This window comes from Myripristis murdjan, chromosome 18, assembly GCF_902150065.1.
Source record: "Myripristis murdjan chromosome 18, fMyrMur1.1, whole genome shotgun sequence".
Lineage (NCBI taxonomy): Eukaryota > Metazoa > Chordata > Actinopteri > Holocentriformes > Holocentridae > Myripristis > Myripristis murdjan.
The window spans coordinates 14482580-14510058 of NC_043997.1; the positions used below are offsets into that span (position 1 = coordinate 14482580).

Genomic DNA, 27479 nt, shown 5'->3' on the forward strand with positions numbered 1-27479 from the left:
ACCAAAATGCTTGCCCTTGACTTCTAACTGAATTTTTGGATGCTTTATGAGATATGATTATTGAGATTAAATTACACCTTCGCAAGAGGCTTAGCATTTGTGAAGGACATTTCCTGAACTACATGGTTGAAATTAGATGATAATGCAGCGGGTTTTGTCTCAGAAGGATCTTAAGTGGCACGCTGACATCGTACATCTTCCTGCATTAGGATTTCAAACAAATACGAACGTGCGCTACAATCTCATCACGCCGAACACATCAGGGAGGCCAAGTCCGTTCTCAGGAGAGCTTCCCTCAGTTAAAATTCATCTTTCAGATAGTGGAGAAGCAATAAGAAATATGTGTCAAAGTGAAGTAAAAGCAGTGTAGTACATAGACTGCGGTGTGAGATCAAACGCAGCCAGAACACACCTTTCTCTCTCTCTCGCTCACAGAGATAATTCTAGCATGAATATTCCTTTGTAGTGGGAGGAGAAGTGGGCAAGACAAACAAACACACTGAAACCCACACATACACACACACACATATATATGTAGACGAATGTACACGCACCAAAAGTTCTTGAAGGGTGTGTTGATCTCAAAGGCCCTGCGGTCCACATCTTTGACTCTGGCAGCAGTCAGTTCCACCTCAGCAATCGCCAGGCCAGCTTTATAGTCCTGTCAAAACAAATAGAGACACAGGGACCAATGCATCTAATGTAATTAATTATGCAGTAGTTACGGTACAACCATTTACATCACCCCAGGTATTTTGCATTTTGCGCATACCAAGCCTCTATTAGTGAGAAGCAATGTCTAAGGAGTCTCCAATGTTCATCGTCACAGTTACAGGAAGCAGGGATGGAATAATACAGTTTTGTTTTGTTTTTTGAGGCCGATACCGAAATTTGACATCTTGCCTAATACAACTCACGTTGCAGTGTTGCAGACAGCTTTACCTGGTAAATTTACCTGAAAAGACAGGTAACTTGTGTGAATACACATACCTCATGTTTGTAAGAAACTGGTTAGCACAGCAGGCATGATTGGCAGGAGGGCAAACTTTTTTTTTTTTTTTGTATCAAAGAAAACATTACAACAAGTTAGTAAGGCTTTAACTGGAAGTCAGGTGGATTACTGTGCTGCTATTTGGGGTAATGCTGCTGGTGGTGGTGAGATTAAAAGACTCCAAGCTGCACAAAATAAAGCCGCCAGGATCATTCTTAGATTTCCGAATGATATCCTTGCTGAACAATGCTGTAAAATGTTAGAACGGTCATGTATCAACAATACAGCGGCAATAAATGTTCTACATATTTCCTATGATCTGCATCTTAAGAGGCAACCAGCACTATGAAATGACAAGCTTCAGTCGGTGAAAAGCAGACATGATGTTAACACAGAAGCAGCAAATACCACTAATTGCAAGTGGCATTTTACAAAGTATGAATTATTCAAGCGAGCACTGTATTATGAAATGGTCCGGAGAGTGGCATAGTGACTTGGGTTTTTGACAGTGCCCTAGTTCTATCTTAATGATTTTATTTATGACTGTTGCTCAAGATGTGTGGAAATTGTGAAATACATTAATGGTGTCTGTGGATGGAGGAATTTTTGGTGTGGATTGTGGTAGTGTGTAACCTTGGCTGCGTTATAATGTGCTTTTGTGTTATTTGGTTTTGTATGATTTAAGCATTTTTGGCAAGATGTACTATTAAATGTTGTTTTAATGTTAAGGAATCTTGGACGAATAACCCTGTAAGGCTAAAAAAGATTAAAATAAAAGGAGCAACAAACACACTCCTAGAGAAAAGGTTGCATAGGTGCCAGTTCAACAATATCCGAGACGTTGCCAAGCTCAAACTCGATCTATGTTCACTTGTATGACATCTACTTTAAAAATAAAGTGAATTTAACTGAATAGCTACAAATTGTGCTTTCAAATGTGTTTCGTTACATCTGCGGCACTGGAGAGGGTGCTCTGAAAGAAAAGGCAATCAGACAATAAAATGGTACAAAATTAGACACAGGAGGTAAGCAACTGAAGAAGAGAGCTAATTAGTTAATGGTTCCCCAATAAAATCCCATGGGCCTGTGGGGCACTTTCATTAAAAATCATTAAGGGCAAAGGGCATGATCTTTTAGAGAGTTCCTAGACCACCAATGTCATCATTACCACAGCGTCCAAGTCAAAGGTCACGGCAAAATCATGAACTTGATGAAGCAGATTCTTGAGATGATTTATTCAGTTAAGAGCTTCTGCCTCCCTTTTTGGTCTTTAATAAAATCCAGTTTTTTCTCCCCAGCTGCATCCATCCCTAATGGTCTTTTGACTGACATACTTCCTGCTCTGCACAGCATTAAAGTATGCCTTTACCTTGCATCTTTATTTTATTGATAATGTGCAGGTTTTTAGCAGTTACACTTGTATGATTTACCGCCTACACAGCTAAAAAGATTAAACATCAGCTAAGGTACAAGGAGTTTCATTCTACTCGGTCTTCAATCAATTTCCCATTTCCTGTGAGTGCATCAGAAATAGCATTAAAGTGTCAGTGTCAATATGAATGCAAATGTATAAGTGCTCCAAGTAAACCTGGCGACTTTTCAAAATACTCCCACACTGAAAAACCTGCACGATGCAATTTTACAATCTGATGACAATCCTGGAACTTAAGTGTGCTTTATGAAGACTTTTTGAGATGAAATGATATTAACCAATATCAGCTCATGAGAACCAGCCCTGTCGATGTCTGCAGCGCTTTCCGACTCTTCTCCAAAGTTATTGCAAGTGTTCTCAATCCATGAATTGAGTGCAAGTTGTGGCACTAAGCCAAAAAAATCTAAAATCCTCCATAGTAGAAATGTACGGCAAAGACTCATCTGACTTATCCACAGTCAGTTTAACTTGGCAATTATAGTGCAGGCATAAAGTTCAGCAAAATTTGTCCTCGGCCAGCTTCCATACTGCCATGATGCCCTGTGTGTGGGTGAGAGGAGTGGCTTCCCCAAGAGTTCGCAGTCAAACTTGTTGAGGCCCTCTATACCATCTAGCAGTTAAATAAAATTGCATAGTGCACATTTAAATGCGCACACACACACACACACACACACACACACACACACACGCACACACACAAGAAGTGTGTATCCATGAAGGGAATGCAAGTTAAATCAGGCCCTGCAAGTTTTAGGATCCCTAACTAGACACCATTCCCAGCCCCAGGTAAGAGACGCCCCTCCCCTAATGAGCTGGAATCCACAGGTCGCCTTATTAAAAGTCAAACTTTGCTTCTTGTGCAGAGCTGGAATGTCATTTGGTTTAATCAAAACTAACGAATACTATATTGGGAAGACACACAGTCACCGCGTGGGCATTAAACGTCCCTGCTGCCCTATTTGCTGTGGGTCATTTTGTGTTCAGCCAACGGTATTGGATATGGAGTCGGATGTGAGGGACAGACCAGCTGAAAATAGTTTGTGACAGACCAATAACACACCAAGTAGTCATCGCCTTTTCTCCTTTTTCACCAATGATGCAGAAACTGAATCTGTGTGTGAGTGAAAAAGCCAGAGACAGAGAGAGAGAGAGATGAAACGGAGGATATGTGTGGAGTTGTGTGAGTGTGTGTGTGTGTGTGTGTGTGTGTGTGTGGATTCACATGGGCCTGCGCCGGCAAAGCTCTCTGAAAGGCAAAAGGTGCATCAAGGGAATCCAAACCAACCCAAGCTTATACAGCCTCTGTGTTTTCTGAGGCCCACTGCAGAGATAGGGGTTAGATGCAGAGGCACCGTTTTCATAAGCTCTACTGTAACTCGGCATCTCGCCGCGCCCCTCCCGTCTCCACTTCACCCTCACACACTCACAGCAGTTTAGTGGACCATTTTCAATAGCCTTGAGCTCTGAACTGAGACAGAAAACAGACAGAAAGACAGAGAGAGTGCACCTACACCCACACACACATAGTCACAACACCAAAATAGAGCAAAAAAGAAACATCATTAAACCTAGCACGGCCCGAAACATCACAATACAAATACACACTGTACTCTATCACCGAGGCACAGAAACAAAGGCAGAGAGAGAGACAGACAGAGAGTCAAAGATGGGGAGTGAAAGAGAGTGAGAACACAAAGAAGGAGAAAAGGGGAGAAAGAAAGAGAGAGCGAGGTACAAGGGCTTGGTAATCTTCATTGAGAGTGGATGGGATGAGAGTGGGGTCAGCTGAGCAGTTTGACAGGAGGAACAGAGTGTGTGTAGATGGAGGGAGAACAAAACAGGATCCCAGCCAACGCGCCACAACAGTGAATCACAAAATGTTGCTTTAGCAAGCAGCACTAAACGCTGCCGGCTCTGCCAGCTATAAAGCACGTCTGTCTCTCTGCAAACTGTTCTTCACCAGCACAACAATTTACCCTAATTACACCCAACAAAGAGAGGAAAATGAATTGACACCATCTTTGTTGATTAGTCGCTTTTTGGGGAATAGATGGCACTGCCTCGCAAAAGGGACTGTGTGTATGAGTGTGTGTGTGTGCGCTGAAAAGTGCAACCACATTTCCGGCAGATTTCTGCAACTAATTAGATGCAAACTTGCCATACCAGCCAACTTTTAGAGATTAGAATACAAAGAGGAAGCCACAAAAAAAACATTTGCATCACCCCGATCTCTCAATACTGTGTGGGATGGTTCAATTGGGGCTAATGTTGTCAAAATCTTCATTTGACCATCGTTAGCCCCAATTAAACTACTTCACGCAAATTTGGAGGACTGTGCTGAAAAACTAAAGTGTAATTACTCTCCCGTCTCATAGTTCTGCACAATGATCTTGAAAAGTCTGCTGAGACAGACATAGCCATAGCGAGAGAGAGAGAGACAGAGACAGGCCAGAGGAAGTGGGATCCTATGAAGCGTTATGAGTAATTAAGACACTCCCAGCTCCAGAAGAGGATGAGAAGACATGAGAGACAGACAGAGGAAGGCAAGATAAAGAAAAGCAGGGGAGCAGGAGAGCGTGAGCGAGACAAGTGAATTCACTCTAATGGCCAGGTCCTAATTGAGCTAAAAGTTTTGATGTGAAGACTTGGGAGCCATGGAAACTTGCCTTTCTGTCCTATCAATTATAACAGCGCAGATTCATTGCTATTTCAAGTTCGGCGTGTTCTGAGGTTTGAAGACTCATCATCCCGTAACAAGAGAGCGAGGACGACAAAGTTTAAACCAACCTCATTTGAAGCTCCTTCCTACTAACCATTCAATTCAACCAAGTATCTCAAGGCTACACACCACTGCAATCTAAAAATGTCACAACAAGTGGCTTATATGTTACGCTGAATTACATACAACACTTTTACAACAAGCAACCACATTTTACACAGGTGTTTTTTTTTTTCTTTTTCTTTTTCTTTTTTTTCAGGACTGCCAGCTTACGGAGAAAAAAAGCAGGTGATTCCTTTTACATTATCGAAGTTCCAGACTGCATATTTCACCTTAAGGTTAACCGCTCTCACAAATTTCCAACCCCTCAGAAACAGTGTTTTTTTTTTTTTTTTTCTGATGTTCTGGCTAGGCAGTCTCTCATTACAACTACACTATGAATATGTGCCCAATCCAAAATATGGTGATTTATTAGTAATTTGGAGTGTAAAACAGAACTGTAAAAAAAAAAAAAAGAACCAATTTTAATCCACTATATGAGAGCCATCTAACTGCGCAGCTGAAGAATTTATCAATAAAGTGAGAGTATTTTTATGTTTGTCTGAAATCGTCTAAGTAGACACCTTTGCTGTTGAAAGAATATTTGTTGATTTCATATTTTTAGCCAAATCTCTGAATGAAAAATGATTTTTGCAAATAAGAAAAAAATAGAGAACATGAGAAATGGTAGTTTTTTTTTTTTTTTCCAATGTACAAAATAAGCCGAGCTGAAACCAAAACCTTGACCCAAAAACTGCGAAGCAGACCAAACTGTGGATTTATTGAACCGTTAGATCCCTATTGGTAATGAATCATGTAACACAGGTTAAAGTTACCCTGAGGTTAGGACTGCCTACCTAAAATGTGGAGCACGTATATCATCACACCTAGGGGTTGCAAATTAGCAGGTAACTTGTTTGCACCTCCGCCAATCAGAGCCACAGTCGAAAATTACCTGAGACTGCGGCAGAGTTCAAAACACAGGAATGAGAAGCCGGGTTAACTTGTTTACACTGAGGTCACGTTCAGGACTGTATTAGGGTTTCAAGTCAGTGTGAAAGGGGGTACCAACACGATGCCACTGTCAAGTTATACAGTCCACGTGTCAGATTTTCTCCAGAAGTTCATTATTTCTTCACTGACTTGTTGCACACGAAACATACCTGTTCAGATTCTAGCCACTTTTAAGCCGATTACCGCAACAACATGAGGCCAATCAACACTCCACCGCGTTTTGGAAAAAAAAATAGCATAGCTGTAATGTCTACAGAAGAAATGGGCTCTCCAGTGGCCACATGTTGTTTGATGGGTCCAATAATGGCGAGTTTTCCTCGTTGCATGCCTGCTGATAGACACAGTAATTTCATTTCGATAGTGTTAGATGAATTAGTTCAGAGGCTATTCACCTTTATGGGAGAAGCCACAAAACCCTTTAGCTACTTGGAATGAAAAGCTGGGTGCCCCCCGAAAAACCCAAATTGCTCAAACAGTTACCATTTGGCTGCTCTGGATGACCGTTTGAACACTTTGAGGTACTTGGTTGATTAGTCAAACCCAGCTGGGCCACTGATTCTACCAGCCAATCAACAGCCAGTGGCACATTAATAATAAATGAATATCTCCAAAATGGCTTTGCTAAGTTCTTGACATCAGAGGAGCGCGGGGAAATAAGCTTCCTAAAATATTTCCCCACAGTTTTCCCACTGTATCATTTAAGACTGCCAAAAATCGTTTAAATAATGAAAAATAGGGTGAAATATAACCCCTGTTCAACGCCGCTGATGAAGATATTACAGTACTTTGTGCTGTCTTAAGCATGTAATTTGTACGGGAGAGGAAAGTGTGTGTAAGGTGTGTGCTATGGTGTGTACTTTCTGTCCCGCCTGATGTATGTGTGCGTGTTACTCTCGCCGTCGTCCTCCTCTGTGTCCGAACACACGTGTGAGTGCAAGTGTGTGTGTCTGTGCATTGAGAGGAGGGCAAGCCGGCCGCCTATACCTAACGACCCTCATCCCTCTCAGGCAGCCAATTAGAGAGCTGGGTGTTAGCAGCCGTCCAGCCCTCGCCACTCGTTACCTCACCAATATGTGCCACAGCCTCCTGACCCCTCCAATTAATTCACCGGGAGGGAGAGAGGGAGGGATGGAGGAATAGACGTGTGGAGGAAGAGGGAGGAGAGGCATTAGAGGTAAAAATAACTCGGCCAATTACAACAGCCGAGGGGCAGTCTGCACTAATGCTGCTTATAGATATAGAGGGGAGACGGCACTCAGGTGTGTGTGTGTGTGTGTGGGTGGGTGTGGGTGTTACTTTCACTGTGATTATATGCACTTGCCACGCTGGTCTATATTTATTCTGAATAACCACGGGTATACACAGTCTAAATAACATGCTTGTAATCCAAGCTAAGAAACCTGCATGTTATCAACTCAAACCAAGAAACTTCTAATAAGCACTTCCTTTCCCCTTTCACCTGAAATGAATGGCCTTAACGTGCCCAGCGCTCTGCAGAGGTCTGCCCAAAACATTCCCATCATGCATCCAATTATAATTTATTTCCAAGCTTTCCGACCACTTACTGTGTGAGTCAGACACCCCGCAATTGCCAGGCGGCTATAAAGGAAGCCAGACTATGTCCAAAGAGGCAGCGCTACTTCTAACTACCAATCCCATGTCCACTCAGCCACTTGAAGCTGCTCTAACGGCATTCTGGGTAAGACTGCCTCACAGAGGGGTGTGGGCGCTTACGAGAGCAAACACTCAATGGAGACAAAAGACTTTTGATTATTGTTGCCATCAAGCAGAGACACGGAGAGGCCAAAGAGAGAGGGGAGGTATGAACTATGGTGAGGGATAACGAAAAGAGGACGTGAGGTGGAGTATCACAGCGGAAAAGAAGCCATATGAATCTATAGGAACAGGAAGAGAGGAGGCAAAAAAAAAAAAAAAAAAGACATTCACATGGGATGTTTACACTGGAAGTAAAAACATATGTACGTTCAAAGTTGAAATATTATATTACATTGTGGGTGCTGTTTTCAAAGCCGTGCAGTACTGAATACCCGACAGTGAACACTAATTTCAAATTCACAGCACTGCTTTTTGCAAATTTATAAATGCAAAATCATAGATTAAATGACATATTTCAGCTGCTGGGTGATTTAAATGTGCTAGGACTGTATCTTTTCAGCCTCGTCAGGTATACAAACAGAAACAGAGGCATAAGGAGGGCAGAGGCACAGTGGAACACGCTCCTGTATCACAAATTCAACACAAGCGCCTTGCTGTCTTGGGATGCTGTTAATTGTTACAAAGGCGTGTGCGAGAAGAGCAAATGAGTAACAGATCTAATTAAAGTAGAGATTAATTAAATCCTCAGCCCCCCTCGCTTATTGTACATTTAGAATACCTTTCGACCAGAAAACGCTGCGACTGGAGCTGTTGTCGAATGCAAATTGAAGCCGGAGAAAAACATCTGCAAAGAGCGTTTCCTCGGCCAATCATGATCCAAGACGGCGTTCAAAACCACGTGTTATCTTGTATGTGAGGTAGTATTATGATTTGGTGAGATACGACGATCAGGGTCTGGATGTAGTGAAGCGGGAAAACAGGAGCGGAAAAAAAATAATTGGAGCTGAACGTCTGCCAGCCTCAGAGAGAAGTACAAATTATGATCGTCCATGCAGTCAAACTACTCAAACCAACACAGCCCTTAATGGGAAATGAATGTCTTTTAAAGCACTAACAACAATAGATGATGCCTTAATACCTTGCACCGCTAATACAATTTTATATGACACTGAGGTAGAGATGCGGGTAAATCCTGTGGGGCACATTTAATCTGCGGAGCCTCGAGAAAAAACAGCAACAAATTTTGTTGATGAATCCTGAGTTTATTCAAGGATACAGAGGAGTGACTCTCAACTGTTCTTGCTTCAGGGGCCACGTTTGTCTTAAGTCTTTTAAGTCATGATCCACACACAGTCTTACTGAAGAGGCATTCAGTTTTATTTTGCAAAACAAGAAGTAAAGAAATAAGAAGAAGAAATCAAAAAGTGTTTCCACGCACTGTCAAAACCCAGAGTAAAGTGCAAAAACGGCTTAAAGGCAGAATGAGCAGGATTTGTCGGTGTGGTTTGTAACCACAACATTCGACGTTGGCCCCTCCTCCTGGCTCGGCTATCTGCCAACAACAAGTTTTCCTTTCCTAGGATGGCGAAACGAACGCCCCCAAAACATTTTGTGACCATTCTAGGAAAAAACACGCCTCTAGCACCTACCTGTCCAGCAGAACAGAGGCCAACTCCTCTCCTTCAGCGCTCGCCAGAAGGTGAAACCCAAACCCCAGATTCACTCTCGTTACGGAACGAGCTCTGTCCTCTTGGCGTTTTGCCTCGCTAGATTTCTGCTTTTCCGCAGTCCTCAATTCATCTGCGATTTTGTAGCTTCCTATTGGATTTCATGCTATTAATTTGACACTGTGCACTGTTATTGGCTGGGAGCGACACACCCACTGCCCAAAGGCCGACGGCCAGAAGAGTCCTGAGCTCAGCAAAACATGAAAATCCAGGCAGAGGGCAGGGGCTCTGCAGATACACACACCAACACACACTTCTAGTAACTCATAAGTAATGATTGACAGGGATTATTTTTGTATGAGTCTAAACAGAGTATTTTTTGGGGGGGAAATCCTACTCATTCTGCCTTTAAAACTCAATGAAATTAAAAACCAGCAGCTACTAGAGATGAATTCGTTAGGGATGCACTGATATCACCGATATCAGATCTTGGTCTGTACTCTACCATATTACTTGCAAAAATTTGCCAATACAAGCACACACCCACGACTAACCAGCATGATGTGAAGACAGATGATGAAGGGGCAATATTACAAGCAGGCACAGAAGCAAGCTCCTTCAACAAGACTCGAAGTGCATGAGTCCAGGACTCGTGATGAGTTGAAATCCAGCACTGATGATTCAGACTCCAGCATTAACTGCCTTTGGACTCAGAAGCCACATTTGAGAACTCAAACTTTTTCTTTTCTTTTCTTTTCTTTTTCTCTTTTTTTTTCTTCTTTATCATACAGAGGTGCAGAGACTTTAGTTTCTAAAATGAGGTAGCAGAAATGACACTGATGCCTCAGATCGTTTTATAGCCGACTGCATGCTGCATCACAAGCGTTAAGTGTGTTCATAATAAAATGAAAATAAATACATAAAATACATAAATCAAAATAAAAGTGCTGTTCTGGATAACCATTTTTTGGGACAAAGTCGATCCACTCAGAATCAGCGTCCCACCAGTTGAGAACCACTAATATAAAGTATCGATTTCTACATATTACATCGTGAAGCATGAATAATCAGTCTCATACTTATGCGGTGGAGAACAAAACCAGAGAGACTTGTGATGTATGAGATGTGAGACAGGAAACAAGCGAGCTACTCTCGTCGTCGCACGCTGCCTTTATGCAGTCCGTGGCGGGGAAATCATTCTTGGAACAAGCATGTGTGATGTTGGGAGGCGTGGGGAGATGAATGCACCAGGCGACACATTTTGTTTGTCCTGGTCGCTGCTTCTGACTTTCTTTACCTTGGTGTTCAAATGACCTTAAACACAGCTCCATCACAAGGCTTGCGGTCCGTGAGAAATGGGGAGGGGGCGGCGAAGTAGGAGCTGGCGGAGGGGGGCTGATGTTTCCAATAGCTCGTTCATCATGTTAGATTAAATACTCCACTCCACTGAACTTGAACGGGGCAACAGTCTACCTCCCTTCTCTCTGCTCTTGCTCTCCATCACTCTCTCTTTTTCTTGCAAACCACCAACGCTCGTTTCTCACTCATGCGACCTCTGCATTGAAGCGCTCCTTCCATCTTCCTCACTTCATCTTTCTTTCTACCTCTATCTCTTTTTTTGTGTCTCTCCATTTCTCTCTTCATCGTTTCGTTTGCCGTCTCCTCCTCCTCCTCCTGCTCCCGCTCCTCGTGCCTGGAAAATGCACTGCTGCTGCCGCTACATTTATGCCAGGGATTTAGCGTGTAAGCTGAAATAATACAATTAATTTGTTCTCTCTCTGATTCTCCCTTTCTCTCCATTTCTACCGCTCTCTCAGATCAAGGAAGTGGAAATGTGCTGACATGGAGTGATACCCAAAAGAGAATTCTAACAAAGATGTTTGTTCACGCTAATGAAGAAAATAATGAAAGGCAAACAACTAAACTACAAGAGAGGGCGAAACGAAATGAGAGCGAACGAGGGATGGGGGAAGAGTCGAATGCGTGTAGCATTATCAAATACGCGCACAAATATGTGTGCGGCACTTTACAAAACAGTATCACTAGTGTGAGATATCTTTCCATCTCAGATAGGATATTATCTTACTGCCGGGACAGGAGTAGGCAGAGAACAGACTATCTACGCAAGCAGGGACTATCACCGCTTAATTGGATCGACATCAAATAAGACAGACTCAAAGGAAAGTATGCGTAAGAGAAGACTCTCTCCCTTATTCAGCAGCTAACAGGAGATATCAGCTGGATTATCAAAAAAGGAGAGGGTAACACTATTTTACAATGGCCTTACTCCAGTGTATTATCCTGAATTAACCTAGCAGAAAGTATTCTGAGTGCACAGCAATACCCAGTAAGCACATAAGGTGACAAGATGGCTGACACCAAAATCATCTCTGTCAGCCTGGTAGACAGCTCCGTTCCCTTTAACACACAGTATCTAAAGTCATCACAGGCGACTACTTATGCCTTATGGGACTTAGGCCACCAACAATCCCATGTCAGTCATGTCAGTTTTTGTAATATCCCCTTTCCTTTTCTTCCCGATCTCCTCCTCTGCTGGTAGCCGGTTGGTTCTCTGCCACAAATCCTCGCTGCAGGCACTGTTTGACCATTTTCAGCAAGGCAACTATTTACAAAGCTCTGGACATTTTTGAGGGTAGACTTTAGACCAGTGATACTCACAAATACAATAATTTTTTTACACACTGGCAACTTTTTTTCCATTTATTTCAGTGAGAAAATGTTCAGCAATGTCCCCTGGGGGTGTTACTTGGGAAGTTGCATGTTAGCCCATCAGCGATGTGTGCAGGGCGCAGAAGGGGTGACACTTGATTTCTACAAAAAAGTTCATGCACACTAGCCCAGCACGGGGTTGCTGTGACTAGATTTGCCTCCTGGAAAAGATGAGTGAGGACAGCCAATGTTATGCAGAAATGAGTATAATTCTGATCCCATAAATGTGTATTTCATGCTATGAGCTTAAGTGCGCTTTTCATTTTGTCCCTGGTAGGAGCAGTTTGTGTTTACGGCTTTTGTTTATGAATCGTTCCAACATCTGAGTGATTGCATGACGGAAAGAAGCTCCAGCTATATGTTTAATGTTGTGTAAACTCTTCTAAATACTGCATAATCACAGCATTTAAAGCTAAAATCCAGTTGCAGCTGTTCAATGCAGTAAAACATGTGATTTATCTGTCATATGGGCCAACTGTCAGCCATCATACCAAGTCAATCTGGTTAATAAGTCAATAGATTGTGTTTGAAAATGTGAAAATAATGAATTTCAAATAAAGGTAAGTTATGGATCTTTTACTATTTATTAATTATATCTGATATCTGCATGTTTATTTACTGTCCCCTGGCCTCCTGTCATTCAGTAAAAGTGGCCACTGGGTGAAGCAGGTTGAGTCTCCCTGCTGCAGACTCTTCCATAACGCACGACCGACTTTACTTTTGAATTGAACAATTTAATCTTTGTGAGCGGGGTCACCATCTTGGAGCTACAGATGTTCTGGAGCTGTAAAAACGCTGCTCTTGTAATGCAGTTCCTGGCCTTAAAAACTGAATGTCCATCAGTGATACTGTCAAGGTAGAGAAATGATTCAGTGTCCTCGAGGTGGACTTCAATTATTTGCAACTGAGTTCATGCCTGTTGATGCCTGTTTGAACATGTGGGTGGTGACTAGTGGTATCCTGAAAGTGAGAAAATAAGAACTGGTTGCAGCTCTGAGGCTGGATGGTGACTGAATGTTGACACACTGAGTCTGCCTCACTTGTTTTAGTTTAAAAACTGGTAAAACAGACAAAAACAATATACTCTCTCAATGCCAGAGGAACTCCCTTTCTTTGAGCTTAAGTTTCTGGGGCTATAGATTAATTATAGACTACAGTAATGAGGAAGAATAAGATTTTGTTTACACAAATTAAGAATCTACACTCCAAACCAATATCAGTGTACTCATATTGTAGATAATGCTCATCAGATACAATGCTTAGCAGAGTGTGTCTATGCTCCCTGGGTCCAACTTTCCCTAAATGTGATCAAATGGCTCCATGTTCCTTAAAACCATATTCCCTTAACAAATCAAGCAGAAGAGAAGTCCTGGTGGTCCTGTCTGGTATATTAATAAAAATGGGTAATCTGATAGTACGTGTTCATTAAAAAAAATATATCTGAGGACTTTTATCTTTCCTATTGCAAACATTCTGCATGTCTTGTCTTTTGCCTCTTTATACACCTTCTGAAGCATCGCTTCACTTTATGACACTTTGGATTTTTTTTTATGTCTTTTGCCTTTTTTATTAGAATTTTATGATATTTTGCATGTCTTTATTAGATGTGATGAAAAACTATATTATTTTTGATTTATATTTTTTATTTACTTAATTGCATATATATATATATATATATATATTATTTTATTACATTTTTTTAAAGCACTTTGTATGACCATTGTGTTTACAATCAAGTGCTGGGTTGCACACTGATGATACAGACCCTTTCCAGAAATTATTTACTTGACACATAGTATCAGATTATGCAGATTAAGAGCTCATGGGGGAGTTCTGACTTTGAAAAAATGACTCTGAGGGAACAAACATGACCTTGAGAACTTTGGGTATATCCAGACCTGATTATTTAAGATACTGTATATGAAAGTATTAGCACGCACACAGAGCGATCTGACAAAGAGATGATTCTTTGCCAATCGTCTTGTCAGTTATTGCGTAGGATGACCCATGAGCCAAACTCCCAAAAAGTAGGCATTGTTTTTAAATGAAAACCTCCCTTACAGTGGTGGGCGGTATATCAATAGAAACAATACATCGACAGAAATCTACATCGAGGCCGAGATTTGCCAATACTGTCTCTGCTGGATGAGCCAAAAAGCTGGAGGTGCAAAATATTTGTGTTTAAACCCTCCACAGAGTTAAGGTCAAACAGTTTGCCGGTCACAAAACTGCTCAAAGTGTGAACAGAGCTGCTTTATGAGTGGCACCCATGTGGGTTAACAGTAAGCAGAGTAAAAGCTTGAGGGAAGTGAAAATGAAATGAGAACAGTTCCTAATCTCCAAATAGACACTGAGCAGGAAGCTATCATTTGCAAGCTCTGCTGCAGACTGTCAGTGCCGATGGGGGTAATATCAGCAACCAATTTTACCAGGGACAAAATATGTGAGTAGTAATACTGGTGGCTTTACTCTATCAGCTTCATCACAAAACTTGCACAAGCCAGAATATTAAAACCGCAACAATCAAAACTGCAGCGTGTTTAAACTTCACTGACAAAAAATGCGGACGACGCACGTAATTTGACAGTTGAGCCTACACAGTCCTCGTTGTAATGCTGTCTCACTGCAATATGTACTTATTATTTTGTCAGCTGATGCGAAAAGTCCTCAGTTATTGCGGCTGTAATTGTGATATCTGCCGTTAAATTGTTACGGTAACTCCACTGTTTACACCACAGGCAACAAACCAAAGGCACAGTCCAAGCTTCGTGTTTGCAATTACATTATCACAGAAAGGAGATATGCACAATTCTATTTAAATTTTTCAATCCGTATAAGAATTATAGGAATGATAGAAATTCAGGCCACATCACTCACCACTTCCGCCTAATGCAAAAAGCATTGTGTGGTGAGCAGCTGTTTGCACTTATGTGGAGCTGTCACACACTTGCTTAATGTATTTGGGAGATTTTGTTTTACGATGAGTATCTTTTCATATGTTAATACAGAGTAGGATACAGCAACTGTACAGCAAACGTCACCGTGAGGAGGGAAAGAAAAAGAACGGGTGTGAATGTGCATCTGGTGTCCATGTAGAAAATTCAATCTTAAGGATACAAGAAGCAAACAGGGAAAACCTTCACATTCAGTGGGGGGAAGGGAAAAAAAAACATTTGAATTGTTTTGATTACTAATGATCCATCACATCAGCTTGATACAGAATATACCGTGCTGCCCCCCCCCAGGCTAGCATTACCTGCCTCGATGAATAAAAACAAAAAGGGCTGCCGTTTCACTCCACCAGGATTTGCCTTATCTTAAAAGAAATGTGTCAGATGTCTCTTAAGATTAGATCAAAGTTGGAATATAAGAACTTAGAAAAAGAGCTTAAAGAAATAGTTCACACCTAAATGTAAATTCAATCATTCAAGCTCCAGTAACTTCAATAGTTTGGGAGAAAGCCGCTGTGTGTTTATGGTCTATGAATGAGTTTAAACTGACACGGGGGTGAATGATTGAATTTTTTGGGGGGTGAACTATTCATTTGAAGGATCACTTCACCGAATTTGAACCTTATCTCTATCTATCCTTATCTCTGCTAGGGATATAATGTGAAAAATGCCTACAGTTGACAGGCATGTTCATTTGTGCTCTAGAATGTCACCGCTGTGAAACAATCAGAAAATAACACTTTTATTTCTCCGATTCACTGCTTTGTTCCCGCAATCATCGCTCGCTCTCTTCATTCATTCTCTGGCTCGCTCGACCACCACTGCGCTCTCCCTCTCACTCTCCCTCTGTACCGCTGAGCTCACTCACGCTATCTCTCTTTTTCTTCCGTGAAAGCATGATTGTTATCGGTTTTCTGATCAAAGAGTGAAGATTTTATGACAAGAAGTCTAACTTTTTGTTCACCCAGTCAGATGGAGATGGGCGGCTTTTGGAGGGATTTCTCTGTCCATGGAGCACACAGTGAGGAATTTATTGCTTTAGCTGACTACATTTACTATCAAAATTGACTGGACATCCACATAAACAATGGGAAAATTTTCCTATTAAAATATTAACTTTGAAAATTACACCTGCTCTTCCAAAATAAATGCTGACCTAAGGGTAAAACATATTATGGGTTACAAGTAGCTGTGGAAAATCATGCAAAGTTCCCCTTTTTGGCAAAATAGTTTAGTTTTGTGGAGAGAATAATTTGTGATTTAAAAAAAAAAGACTGGTTTGCAGGCAGCAATGACTTTCAAGAGTCAATACTGATAACTGAGTTTTGGAATGAAAGCATTCATATTCAGTATGGGCCGTATTATTGAAATGTGTTTTCTCCTGTATCCGCATCAACCCCACAATATCTCAGTGAAACAATTTCACACACATGCATATACTTCTTTTGCATTATAAATTCATGAACAAACACCTCCATCTCTGTCATATCTGCTTCAACTGAGTTGTGATGATTATCTTCCCCTCTCGAACAGGAAGCAGTCATCCTGTAGAGAGGAAGTCCCGGCGGTGTACCTGTTCTGTTTTGCAGAGCCTGACTTTACTCCCCGCCAGGGACACCAGCACTCTGCCTTTGTAGCCACGCAGCTCCAGCAAGCCTCGCTTGTTTGTGGAGGTGGGGAGCGGGAAGCTGTCGGAGGGCTTCTGGGAGCTGCGGGCGGGTGGGCGCGCGGCCGTCTGAAGAGTTTCCATCCACTCTTGGCGCTCCCCTGTGAGTGTGTGTGTGTGTGTGTGTGTGTGTATGAGAGAGAGAGAGAGAAAGAGAGAGACAGAGTAAGTAAAACAGAAAGAGATGAAGTGATGAAGTCAGGAAAAAAGAATAAAAAAAGAAAGATCAGGACATCTTAAAGCCTTTTAATCATACATACTCTTAATTAATCATTTCTGTATCCCTTTCGTAAGTTACACTGTAAGTTAAGCCACCGCTGAATAATGATACAGCAAATCCCACTATAAAGAAGAGTAATTGAAACACAGGATGAGTCACAGCTGGGGAAAATTAAAACAGCCCCTTGGAAAATAGAATAAAACAGTATCCTGCAACGCTGGAAAGTGCAAAGTCTGGTGCCAGAAATAAATGTTTCTCTGACACTTGCGAGCCTCGAGCGAGGTGCAGCGGGGGTAATTTTAGTCAAAGACAAGAATTATTTCATTTAGCAGCCAGTGAGACGCAGACACAGCTCTGTGGATTTACTAATTTGCCTCAACCTGTGACATAACGCTGCAAAGTCACTGGAAGGTGCTAATGCATTTTGCAAACAGTTCCTTCCACTGCTTGTGTAGGAAATAACTTTGGAACTGCACATGCGAAAACTAAACTCTGCAGTGTAGAGTTTAGGTGGCCACTTGGTTAGAGCAACCGTCCCATAGCTACAAGGCCACTGGTCCAATTCCTACAACAGCGATACGTCCCGTCAAAGTAGGGCTGGGTGATATATTGATATTATACTGATACTGTGATATGAAACATGTAAATAGTAAATGTAAACAGCAAAGAGATACCATTTTCTGAACTTAAACTATTATGGCAGTTCTATTATTTGCCTCTACCTGAATGGTCGTCATATCCACATTATTAATGAATGAGCCAGTGGCCATCCCTTCAACATCATCACAATAACAATGCTGAGATATTTGATCAAAGATATTGCGATAATTGATTTTGTCCAAGGACAACATTCCGGGGAAGTTTAATCGTCAAAGTGTCCTTGAACCGCTAACGCGCTGTAAGTCGCTGTGGATGAGAGCATCAGCCAAACGCCTAAAACGTAGTGCAATGCATCGTGTTCCAACAAGGTTTCACAATCAAAAGACGTACACCCAACAGGCCCCTCAGACATCTTCCTCTACAGCTTTTCAAACGGACATAAAAAAAAAAAAAAAAAAAAAAGAGAGAGACATGAAGCCGGCGCTGTAAAGCCCATTCCCCTACCACCCAAGACACTGTGCTATCAAAGTGAGCAAAGTGGAAACACAAAAGACACCAAAGGATTGTAAACACACAAGCACAGATGCCTGCACGCGTGCACACACGCACGCACACACACACACAAACAAGCCGAGCACAGGTCCATAGCAGCACCTACTGTAGCAACTGTTCAATACAAGAAAGCAAGAGACACAGGAAGACAAAGAGAATTCAAAGCATTCTGTAAACTGATATGAAAACTAAACTATCAGTCGGCGTGGACCTGGAAAGTTGAGATAAGGCCACAAAAATGTCTCCCTTCCTGCTTTTTTCTTTTTTTTCTCTTTTTTTTTGACAAAGCACAGAGCAATCAAGTTGTTGAAAAGTAAATGTACTGTGTGGCTATACCCTCATCATCAAAAAAACAATACTCAAACTGACAGGATGACAGACGCTTCTCTAAAATATACAAAGTGACAAAGTGAGCGCAGACATACACAGACAGAGCCGTCAGAGCGACGCTGAGAGTTGCGCGGTCAGACAGGGCCTCGCATCACACCCCTTTTTTCAAGAAATGTATTTTTGGATGCCTGTGAATTTGAGAAAATAACAGGCCGTGGGATCTTGTGAATGTTGTTCTCCAGACACATCCACAGGAGGCATGACATCCGTGCTCCCCCGATGACCCTGCTTTGTTACAGAATCCAGTGCTCATTGAAACTGAGCCCGCTTCTTAAATCAGAGCTCACAAACTAGATATATAATGATCGGAGAAATCTTCACTTTCCTTTTATCATCCGTTATTGCGTGCCAATTCGGCGCCTGAAGACAAAAAACTGCTGCCACACAAAATCGATTCTTGCTATTTAGGTTAAGGCAACATGCAGAAATGTTTGCAGGAGTTTAACAAATAATGCTGCTGAGCCGGCCAATTTATGATTCAGAGTCATTTTTGTGATGCTTTATTGATCCCGCAAAGGGGAAATTTGTCCTTTTGTTTTGCATCCACCACAGGCTGGTCAAAGCGCAGGTTCTGGAGCTGGCAGGGATTTCGGGCCATATCTGCATTTGCATTTCGGTGCTTCATCCACTTTACAACACGGTGGCATTTTCAGATCCTCCTCCAAAAGTCCACCACCTGCCCCTGAAACGCCTCTGAACACTAGTGCCCCGCTCGTGTGATGTCTGGTTTATTATGCGTCCCAGTTTTCCAGCAGGAAGTGCACATGAATTCGTACACACAAGGCAGGTGAATTGGATGAGCTGCAGACATCCCACCCACGAAAAACTGATTTCAGGGAGGTTGGACGGAATGATAACAAATTAACACCTCAGTGAGCCACAGCTGAAATCTTCAAACAGAGAGGCATGACAGTCATAGTCCCCTAATGTTTTGCTTTCTGTTACGGTTGGTGTTGTTTAATGACAACAACGTTTCTGCTTCCGTGTTGCAATGCAACTGGATGCAATGCAACTTCTTCCAAACTTAGAATCGGGAGCTTCCGAACCATCCCATGAATCCAAGGAGGAACGCAGTATCAGGCACCCTATCAAGCATGCAGGCCTATGCACATGGCCTGCAGTGCTCAGTGCTCGATTACCACCTTGATAACAACCCATTTACAGAGATCTCAGTTTTACCCATTCACACTACAACGTCAGACCGATGTTTTCCAATTTAAACATATCGGAGAAAGTTTTCAAAATCCCTGTTTTCATGAGCGGGAAACACCAACTTAGTGTGAACAGGAGGCCCAAAGGAAGAAAATAAGCTTTGTTTTCAAATTTACCCAACTTAGTGTGGACATGACCGTGGTGTCATTCTCAAATACTAAATCACTAAATAATACTCAAAAATATAAATACTAAATAATATTCAAATAATTAACAGCCTGTATAGGAGCAATATTGAGTGCAAATGCAACATTTTGCAGATTCACTGTCAAGGATAACAGGTGTCTATTACCAGCTTCTACTGACTTCAACTTCTTATGCAACAAAAAAACAGATTTTTTTTTTCCTTATTTCATTCTTGCATCAGAGTTTGACAATAATTCATGCATGCAGAACTACAGCAAAGAACAAGACTGTTTATGGCTCAAGTCCAGAGATGGCCATGTGATAAATTCCTAAAAATTGAAGACTCATTTCTGGCACTGATTAAACCCTTAAAACTCATCTCTGTTGGACAAAATTACATACTAAGAAGATTTTTGTCCAAGAAAAAAAACACATTCATGCCTTAAAATGGCTTAACTGTAACTCTACACCTTTGCCTTCATTTAGTATGCACGGATGTATGAATATGCAAACAGTCCCCACCTCTATTCAAATCTCCACCCCTCTGCTATGCATATACCTGCTCAACAAGCACACAAATCTCTGCTTGTTTTCTGTTTTACTCGCTGCTGTACGCTACACTAGGGCAAGTGGTGATACATACACGTTCACACCAGAAACCATTTCCAAAGAAGAAGAAGAGCAAATTGTGCAGGGTTGCCTACAAGTGAACGTATCAGACTGGTAATGTATTCTATGCATCGCTCCGTGCGATGTCAGAAACATAGCAGTAATAGATAACATGAACCTTTGGCTTAACTACATTATCAATCAGCTAATAATGTGCTGCTAATGTTCGATAAACCCTGGTCCCATCTGTGATGTAAGAGACCAGTGAACATATGTGGCCTGCATCAATCCTGATCTCTGTGCATGCAACTGGGAAGCGGCGTTTTGACCACCATCAGGCAAAAACCGAGCACAAAGAATATATTACAATAGGAATTTCTAGAAAAAAAAAAAACAGAAAAAACAGAAAAAACAAAATTTTAAGTGAAGTGGGTGTTTAATAAGTGACTCAACTGACCACTCGAAAAAAAGAAATCATGCCCCAGGAGAGTAAAGCTGTCTCCATACTCCCCTGACATACACATATGAATTTGATTTTGAGCCAAAATGTAAATTCTGGACTCTGCAACAAAATGAGGCTAAATGTGATACCTTTCCATCACTGTCTGTCCAAACTCCTATGTACCCCTCTGTGACAGGATTAATCACAGCTGCCACTGCATGAGCCCGGTCACGCAAACTGTGCATGCAAGTTGGAAAATTGGCTACGCATCCTGGCAATTTTGAGCAACAAGCAACAAAATTACAGACAAAACAAAATAATGGCCCCGGTCATTTGTGGTCAATGACTGTGATTGAAAAAAAAAAAAAGAGAGAGAGAAATAAAAGAATAACTCCCACTGTCAAGCCAAACCTGTTGTAGTGATTTGGTAAAATAAACATGTTAACTTGCCAAGACGCTTGCTGTGATTACAAACACTTGTCCCGTTCAGAATTAAAATGCACTGCTTAAACCTCAACGTTTAAAATTGTATTATTTGTTTGCTGCCAGGGACGGTGGTGGAGGTTAATGATTTGCTGTGTGATCATCTCCCCTGACCATGGGAGGATAAAAATGAACGATGATTTAAAAAATAAAGAAAAATACTGAGCACACTGAGTATCTCCACAGAGCCAAAACTGGGAATAATAGCATGTCCGGGTTGAGCAGTGTGTGCATGGAAAGTGAGAGTTGGGAAGTTTTTTTGTCTTCGAAGCAAGAAAAGTTTTGAAAAGCTGCAAAGTGAGCCTGTGTTCCCGCCCCGGTGTGGATTCTCATGACAACCCTGTCCTCTCCTCAAGTCAAAATCTCCCAGCCTCAGCTTGTCATGAACACATTAATACTGTATATTCTAATATGCATGCCAGTGACATGTCTCACACCCCTGAAAGGACCGGCTCGCCCAAAATACAAATAAAGATATTTTCCCTTTTTAACCCTGGTGCAGTCCATCCAGAGATGACACTAGAGGTAAATGAGAAAATCCTTTTTTTTTTTTTTTTTTTTTTTTTAGGGGGTGTTCCTTAAAAATGAAAAACACTGACAGGACTGTCACTGTTCTGTTTCCCTGAGACAACTCAGTCCGCTACTTTCCAATTCTGGCTTGACAGAGCCAACTGTCTGTTTGCATATTGCCCTCAGAATGAATTGAGGGTGTGTCCTGGAGTAATGGACAGGGCGGTCCCTGTCTCACACGCCAGTCATTCTGCAGGAACGGCTTCTTCAAAAACATGAATGCCTTCAAATTCCGCCATTGCCGCTTTGACATTGTCCTGACTTTACCTCCTGACCGTCCTTTAGCCTTTGTGTGTGCGTGCTAGCGTGTGCACATGTGTGGACGCATGTCTCTGCATGGGCCTGCGCGCCTAAATCAACCCACGTCTCCACTTCTGACAAGAACTTCCTCCTCCCTGATCATCGAATCCCAACACACACACACACACACACATACACCCCTCTACTGCCAAAAATTCCTCTGCCCAGTCCCAGACTCAGCTCTCCTGGTCCGACTACCCCCTCCTTTCATTCTTATGAATTCACAAGGAGAGACTATCAATAATGGATGGGCCTACTCAATTATTGACTGCTCTTTACATCACTAGGCTTTACCGTTCCGTTCCCTTCCCTGCTTTCTGAGTTCCATTACCTGTCCCGCACTCACTTATTTGCCTGTTCATTTATTCAGAGCCTTCCTCTTTTCCTCTCCTCTCCTCTCCTCCGGAGCTGTCAATCTGTGCAGGAGAGGGATGGAGCGAGGGAGCAGGTGGGTGGATTGAGAGAAACTTGAGAGACAGAGGAGACAGTGTAAAATAAAATAGCTCCTGGACGGAAGAGGCACGCACATATGACTGTGTGTTACTGTGCATGTGTATTTTTTTTTTTTTTTTTTTGGCTTCTGCTCACTTTCCACATGTTAATCTCCAGTGTGCATGTCGAAATTATTTTTACCCATCACCTCTCCATGCAGACGAAGGGGAGTCTGCAGAACATTCAGCGACCCTCATCACTCCTGAGAGGATGTATAGCCTCATATGTGAAGGACTACTCCCTTCTATAGAGGTAGAGGCGCTTTGTAATCCTCATCGAGTGCGGGTGAGATGAGAGCGGGGTCCGCTGAGCGCTCGACAGAGATCTTAGAGGCTGCCCACACAGTCTCCATCGACGGGAATTTAAAAAAAAAAAAAAAAAACAGAAAGAAAGAAAGAAAAAAACCACAAAAGCAGACGGATTCTGGCCCTCTTCTTTGTTTTTCCCTCGCTCTCCATCTTCTCACCCCACAGCACACACACACACATTTTTGTTCCTTCCTCAAACCTCCTCAGCTCACAGTCTTTGTATTTCCTTAAATTAAATATCTGCCCTCCCACCTATCATTTTGCAGTGCCAGATTACAGTCAAAAACCGTGGTACGGATCAGCATTTTGCTGTTCTGCATAGAACGTAGACACATTTTATGCAATATTTTCTACAATCGCCAAGCTGTGGAAACATGTCAGTTTATTAGGTGTAACAATGGCAAATCCACAAATAAAAATAAATAAATAAACGTTTCAAAAAGGTGTTAAAATTCAAATCCATTCCAGTTGTTCTGGTATCAAAAATTGGCATGTATCAACTTTGAAAAAAATGCACAATCATGCTATGCAAGAGATATTTGATTTGTTTGAATTTGATGACCATAGTAAATTATGGTTTGTTTGTTTGTTTTTTTTTTATATTGTAACATTAGTCATATGAAGAATGCTTTTCTTAGACTGTAAACTATTAAGCACAACTTTATTAAAATAAATACCTTTTTGATTTCTTTTTGGGGAGTGGGGAAGTGATTGCAATATTGCAATATTAAAGAGTAACCAAACCCCAAAGCCAATTTTTTTGTAAAACCTGACCCCTAATTGTGAAAAAAGGTGGGTGCTTGGATTTTGGGAATAGATGATATCACCACCTGTTGTTTACTCTACAGGTGGGGACATCACCTCCCACCAAAGACCACAAACCTGAATTTTCTTCACAGAGATTTGGCTCATTCCTTAAATTCTTGCTCTTGCCCAAGCCTAATAAATCAGTTTTGGTGGGGATTCCTGAGACATGCTGAGGCACGATGCATAGATAATGCTTTACACCTTAACAACTCCGCCGCTCCCATCAGTGGGTTTGTCTTTACAAATGCATGCTGTGCAGCCGAGCTTTGTTCAAACCCACAGAACTTTATTTCAAAAGTTTTCAAAGATATCAAATATGTCCTGCTGAATTACAGGGATGTGATGCACAGGATATTTTCTGTTTGATGTAATGGTGCAGAAATAAAACAATGGCATCTTGGCTTTGAATGTTTCACTCCGTGTAAGCATCATGTGGCTCGTTCAGTGAAGTGTTGCAAGCAACAGATGTATAAAAAGTATGGAATTTTCTGTATGATATGGAAAATAAAAATGTGAACACTGAAGCTACTTAAGAGGAAATTGAAGGGAAAATCAAGGGGCGGATTACATGAAATGGCTATATAACTCTGGCACAGCTATTGTCTTTCTCTCACTGTGGCCCGAGTCTAACCTTCTGTTTCCATGTCTTCCTGTCATTCTCTTGCAAATCCGACACGCTTCATCGGCAGGGATGTGGAAAGCATCAGAATACAAATAATCGATATTTGGGGTTTTTTACATGATGAATCCCCTCCTCTTATGATGTGCTTGTCCGTCTGAGCTGTCACTTTCCTTCCCTCTCCCTCTTGACCGTTTTTCATCACTCACCGCTGCGCCTCTTCCTGCCAAACTCTCCTTGCTTCTTCCTTTCTTCTCCTCCCTTGCTGCCACCGCTCTCCCCGTCACTCCCTCCCCCCTTCCTCTCTGTAGCTCTCCCTCTCCTCTGTCTTTTCTTCTCTCCCTCCCTTCCTCCTTCCATCTCTCCTCGCTCAATCTGACAGTACCTGAGGGAAGAGGCCACCTGCGGACCAAGTGGAGAATCAGCCGACAGCTGTGTGCACACTCTCTCCGGTGGCCTTCAATTATTCACTCACTTCTCCCTCCTCCTCTTCCCTCTCCGTCTTCACTTTGCCCTTTTCATCTCTCTCCTGTCTCTGCCTTTACCTCTCTCTTTCTCTTTTGTTTGCGCACACAGATTGCACATCTGCCTGCTTTTCTTAGTTTCGGGTCTCGCTCTACCAGTTTCTGCTGTTCCCTCGCCTCAACCCTCCGTAGCCTCATCGCTCCTGTCTTCCTGTGCAACTCCTCCGCTGCCGGATCCAACGCACTCCTCTGACCATCACTCCCTCATTTCCTCTCTCTCTCTCTCTCACCCCTACTGCATTAGCCCAGCTCCCTAACTCCACTTCACTAACCTACTCATTCTCTTTCCCTCTGTCTTCCTCATGTTCCCCGCGCTCCCTCTCTCCCTCTGCCATGTGTTTCCCCAAAGATTGATGACTCTCCGCCACTAGGCGAGTGGGCCTGTTTAAAGATGCATGAGGTGACGAGGCCAAGTTTTCTCCTTCTCCCTCTCTCTCTCTCTTTCTCTCTCTGTCTCTCTCTCTCCCGCTCTCTCCATCTCCATCTCTCCTCCCAAGCCTTTCTTCTGATGGCAGAGCCACCTCTGCGAGAGGCTTCCCATGGATCTCAGGCGGTCAGGGGCCACCTCCAAATCAGACAGCTTTCTCCCCTCCCAGCCCTTGTCAGGAAGGCTGAGCGTGACGTATGACGATCAGCTAGCAGACAGAGTGATAAATGATGCCACTGAGGACCCATGACGCATAAATGGGCAAAAAGGTGTGCAGAAAAAAGGATTCAAAGGAAATACTAAATGATTAATGTCATTTATAAGTGATAAATAATGATGATGATAATAATAATAATAATAATAATAATAATAATAATGGTTAATATAAAGGTTCCAGTGCTATTCTTCATTCCAGCAATACTTGAATATTGGCTTAACAAAGCTTTTTCAGTTCTGACACATACAGTAAGTTCTACAAAGAGTGGTCATTTACAATTTGCATTTAAACCCCTTAAACTCTGATTTTCTCTTAAATTTCTTCTCATTATTTCATCACATCAAATAGAAAATATCTTGATGTGTTGTGCATTGTTTTATACACATTTTCCTGTAATTCAGCAGGACATACAGTATTTGTTGTGTCTGGAAACCTTGAGGCCAAAACTGGAATTTAAAATAAAGTTCTGTGGGTGTGAACAAAGCTTTGCCGCACAGCATGCATTTGTAATGACCAACCAGCCCACCCAACCAGCCCCAACAGGAGAGCCAGAGCTGAAGGGTTCACAAAGTTTGTTTGTTTTTTTTTCCACAGGTAAATACAGGGCAGAGTGGTAATTTTCAATTCTCATTTTGATTTCTTAATGACCTTTCATTCAGATGCAGATTTGTTCAGCAAACATAATATTTGACAACATTTGAACTGACTGCTACACAGTCACAGCTTGTTCAGGCATTTACAACAGCTCTCAACATGGCTCCAACCCAGCTATCCACTTAATAATCAAAGAGAAGGACCAATACTTCAGATGAGATTGTAGAGCTTGTAGTATGTTTTGAAAATCGCTCATGCAAAAGAGTAGCTGACCAAAATTCACTTTATCAGAAATCATGACTTTCTGTTATGTTTCAAAATTCTCTCCATTCCTCATTCCTCATTCCAGCAGATTCACTGCAAATGTTTTAATGAGTCATTGGGGATATCAGCCAAGCCAGTATCAATTATGCCCATTGGTATCAAAATGTAATACTGCTATTACTCCTTTCTAACAATAAAAGTACTCACATTACAGTTACAGTTAATTCTTAATTAAGATATTGATTCCAAAAACTACTTATAAAAGTGTAATTACTTGGTAAATATATTCAAGAATGGTTAAAGATGTAATGTTACTTCTCAACTGGCATTTGAACAAGTATGTTCTGAAAAGCAATGTGTTTTCATACTATGAGGTGCATGTCCATTTCCAAATAGTGATTTGATCCTTTTTTTTTTTTTCCTTGCATCATTATTTTGTTTTTTAACTTCTACAGGGAAGATTTAGTGAGCATGTGCGCTCTTTTTCAGCAACGCTTCACCCCGATTCAGTGGCAGCCTTTCATATCAGGTACAACCGCAGGCTTCCCACAACTGGGATTCAAACCGGCAACCATCTGGTCACAAGTTTGCCTTTCTAACTGCCACCCCTCATAGTACCCTAACTGATAAAGCTTTGATTGTGTCTTGAGGCCTCTCACAGAAACAGCTGGGAGACCTGAAACAGCTGTTAGCATGTCAGACTCAGGCAAGAGGCTTCAGCGTACAGTCAAACCGCTTTAAGGTCACAACGGCTGACTAGAAACTTATGGACTAGTTCCAGTTTTTTGCCCATAGTATTGACTGCTACATGACCACTTGAACTTAACAAGACCAATAAGCTCATGCTCAATACATATGATGGGGTAGGTCAAACACTGATGGCACTATTCTGAGCTG

At 41.9% G+C, this 27479-nt stretch overlaps 1 protein-coding gene across 4 annotated transcripts in view; it reads right to left on the reverse strand.

Moving 5' to 3' along the window:
- Positions 1–27479, reverse strand: part of arap2 (ArfGAP with RhoGAP domain, ankyrin repeat and PH domain 2) — a 161286-nt gene that overhangs the window by 111865 nt on the left and 21942 nt on the right. For all 4 annotated transcript variants that reach the window (XM_030076542.1, XM_030076539.1, XM_030076540.1 and 1 more), the window contains 2 exons: positions 16734–16927; positions 555–661 (listed from right to left, as the gene is read on the reverse strand). In XM_030076542.1, the coding sequence (XP_029932402.1) occupies positions 555–661; positions 16734–16927 (301 nt within the window). The remainder of the gene's footprint in view (positions 1–554; positions 662–16733; positions 16928–27479) is intronic.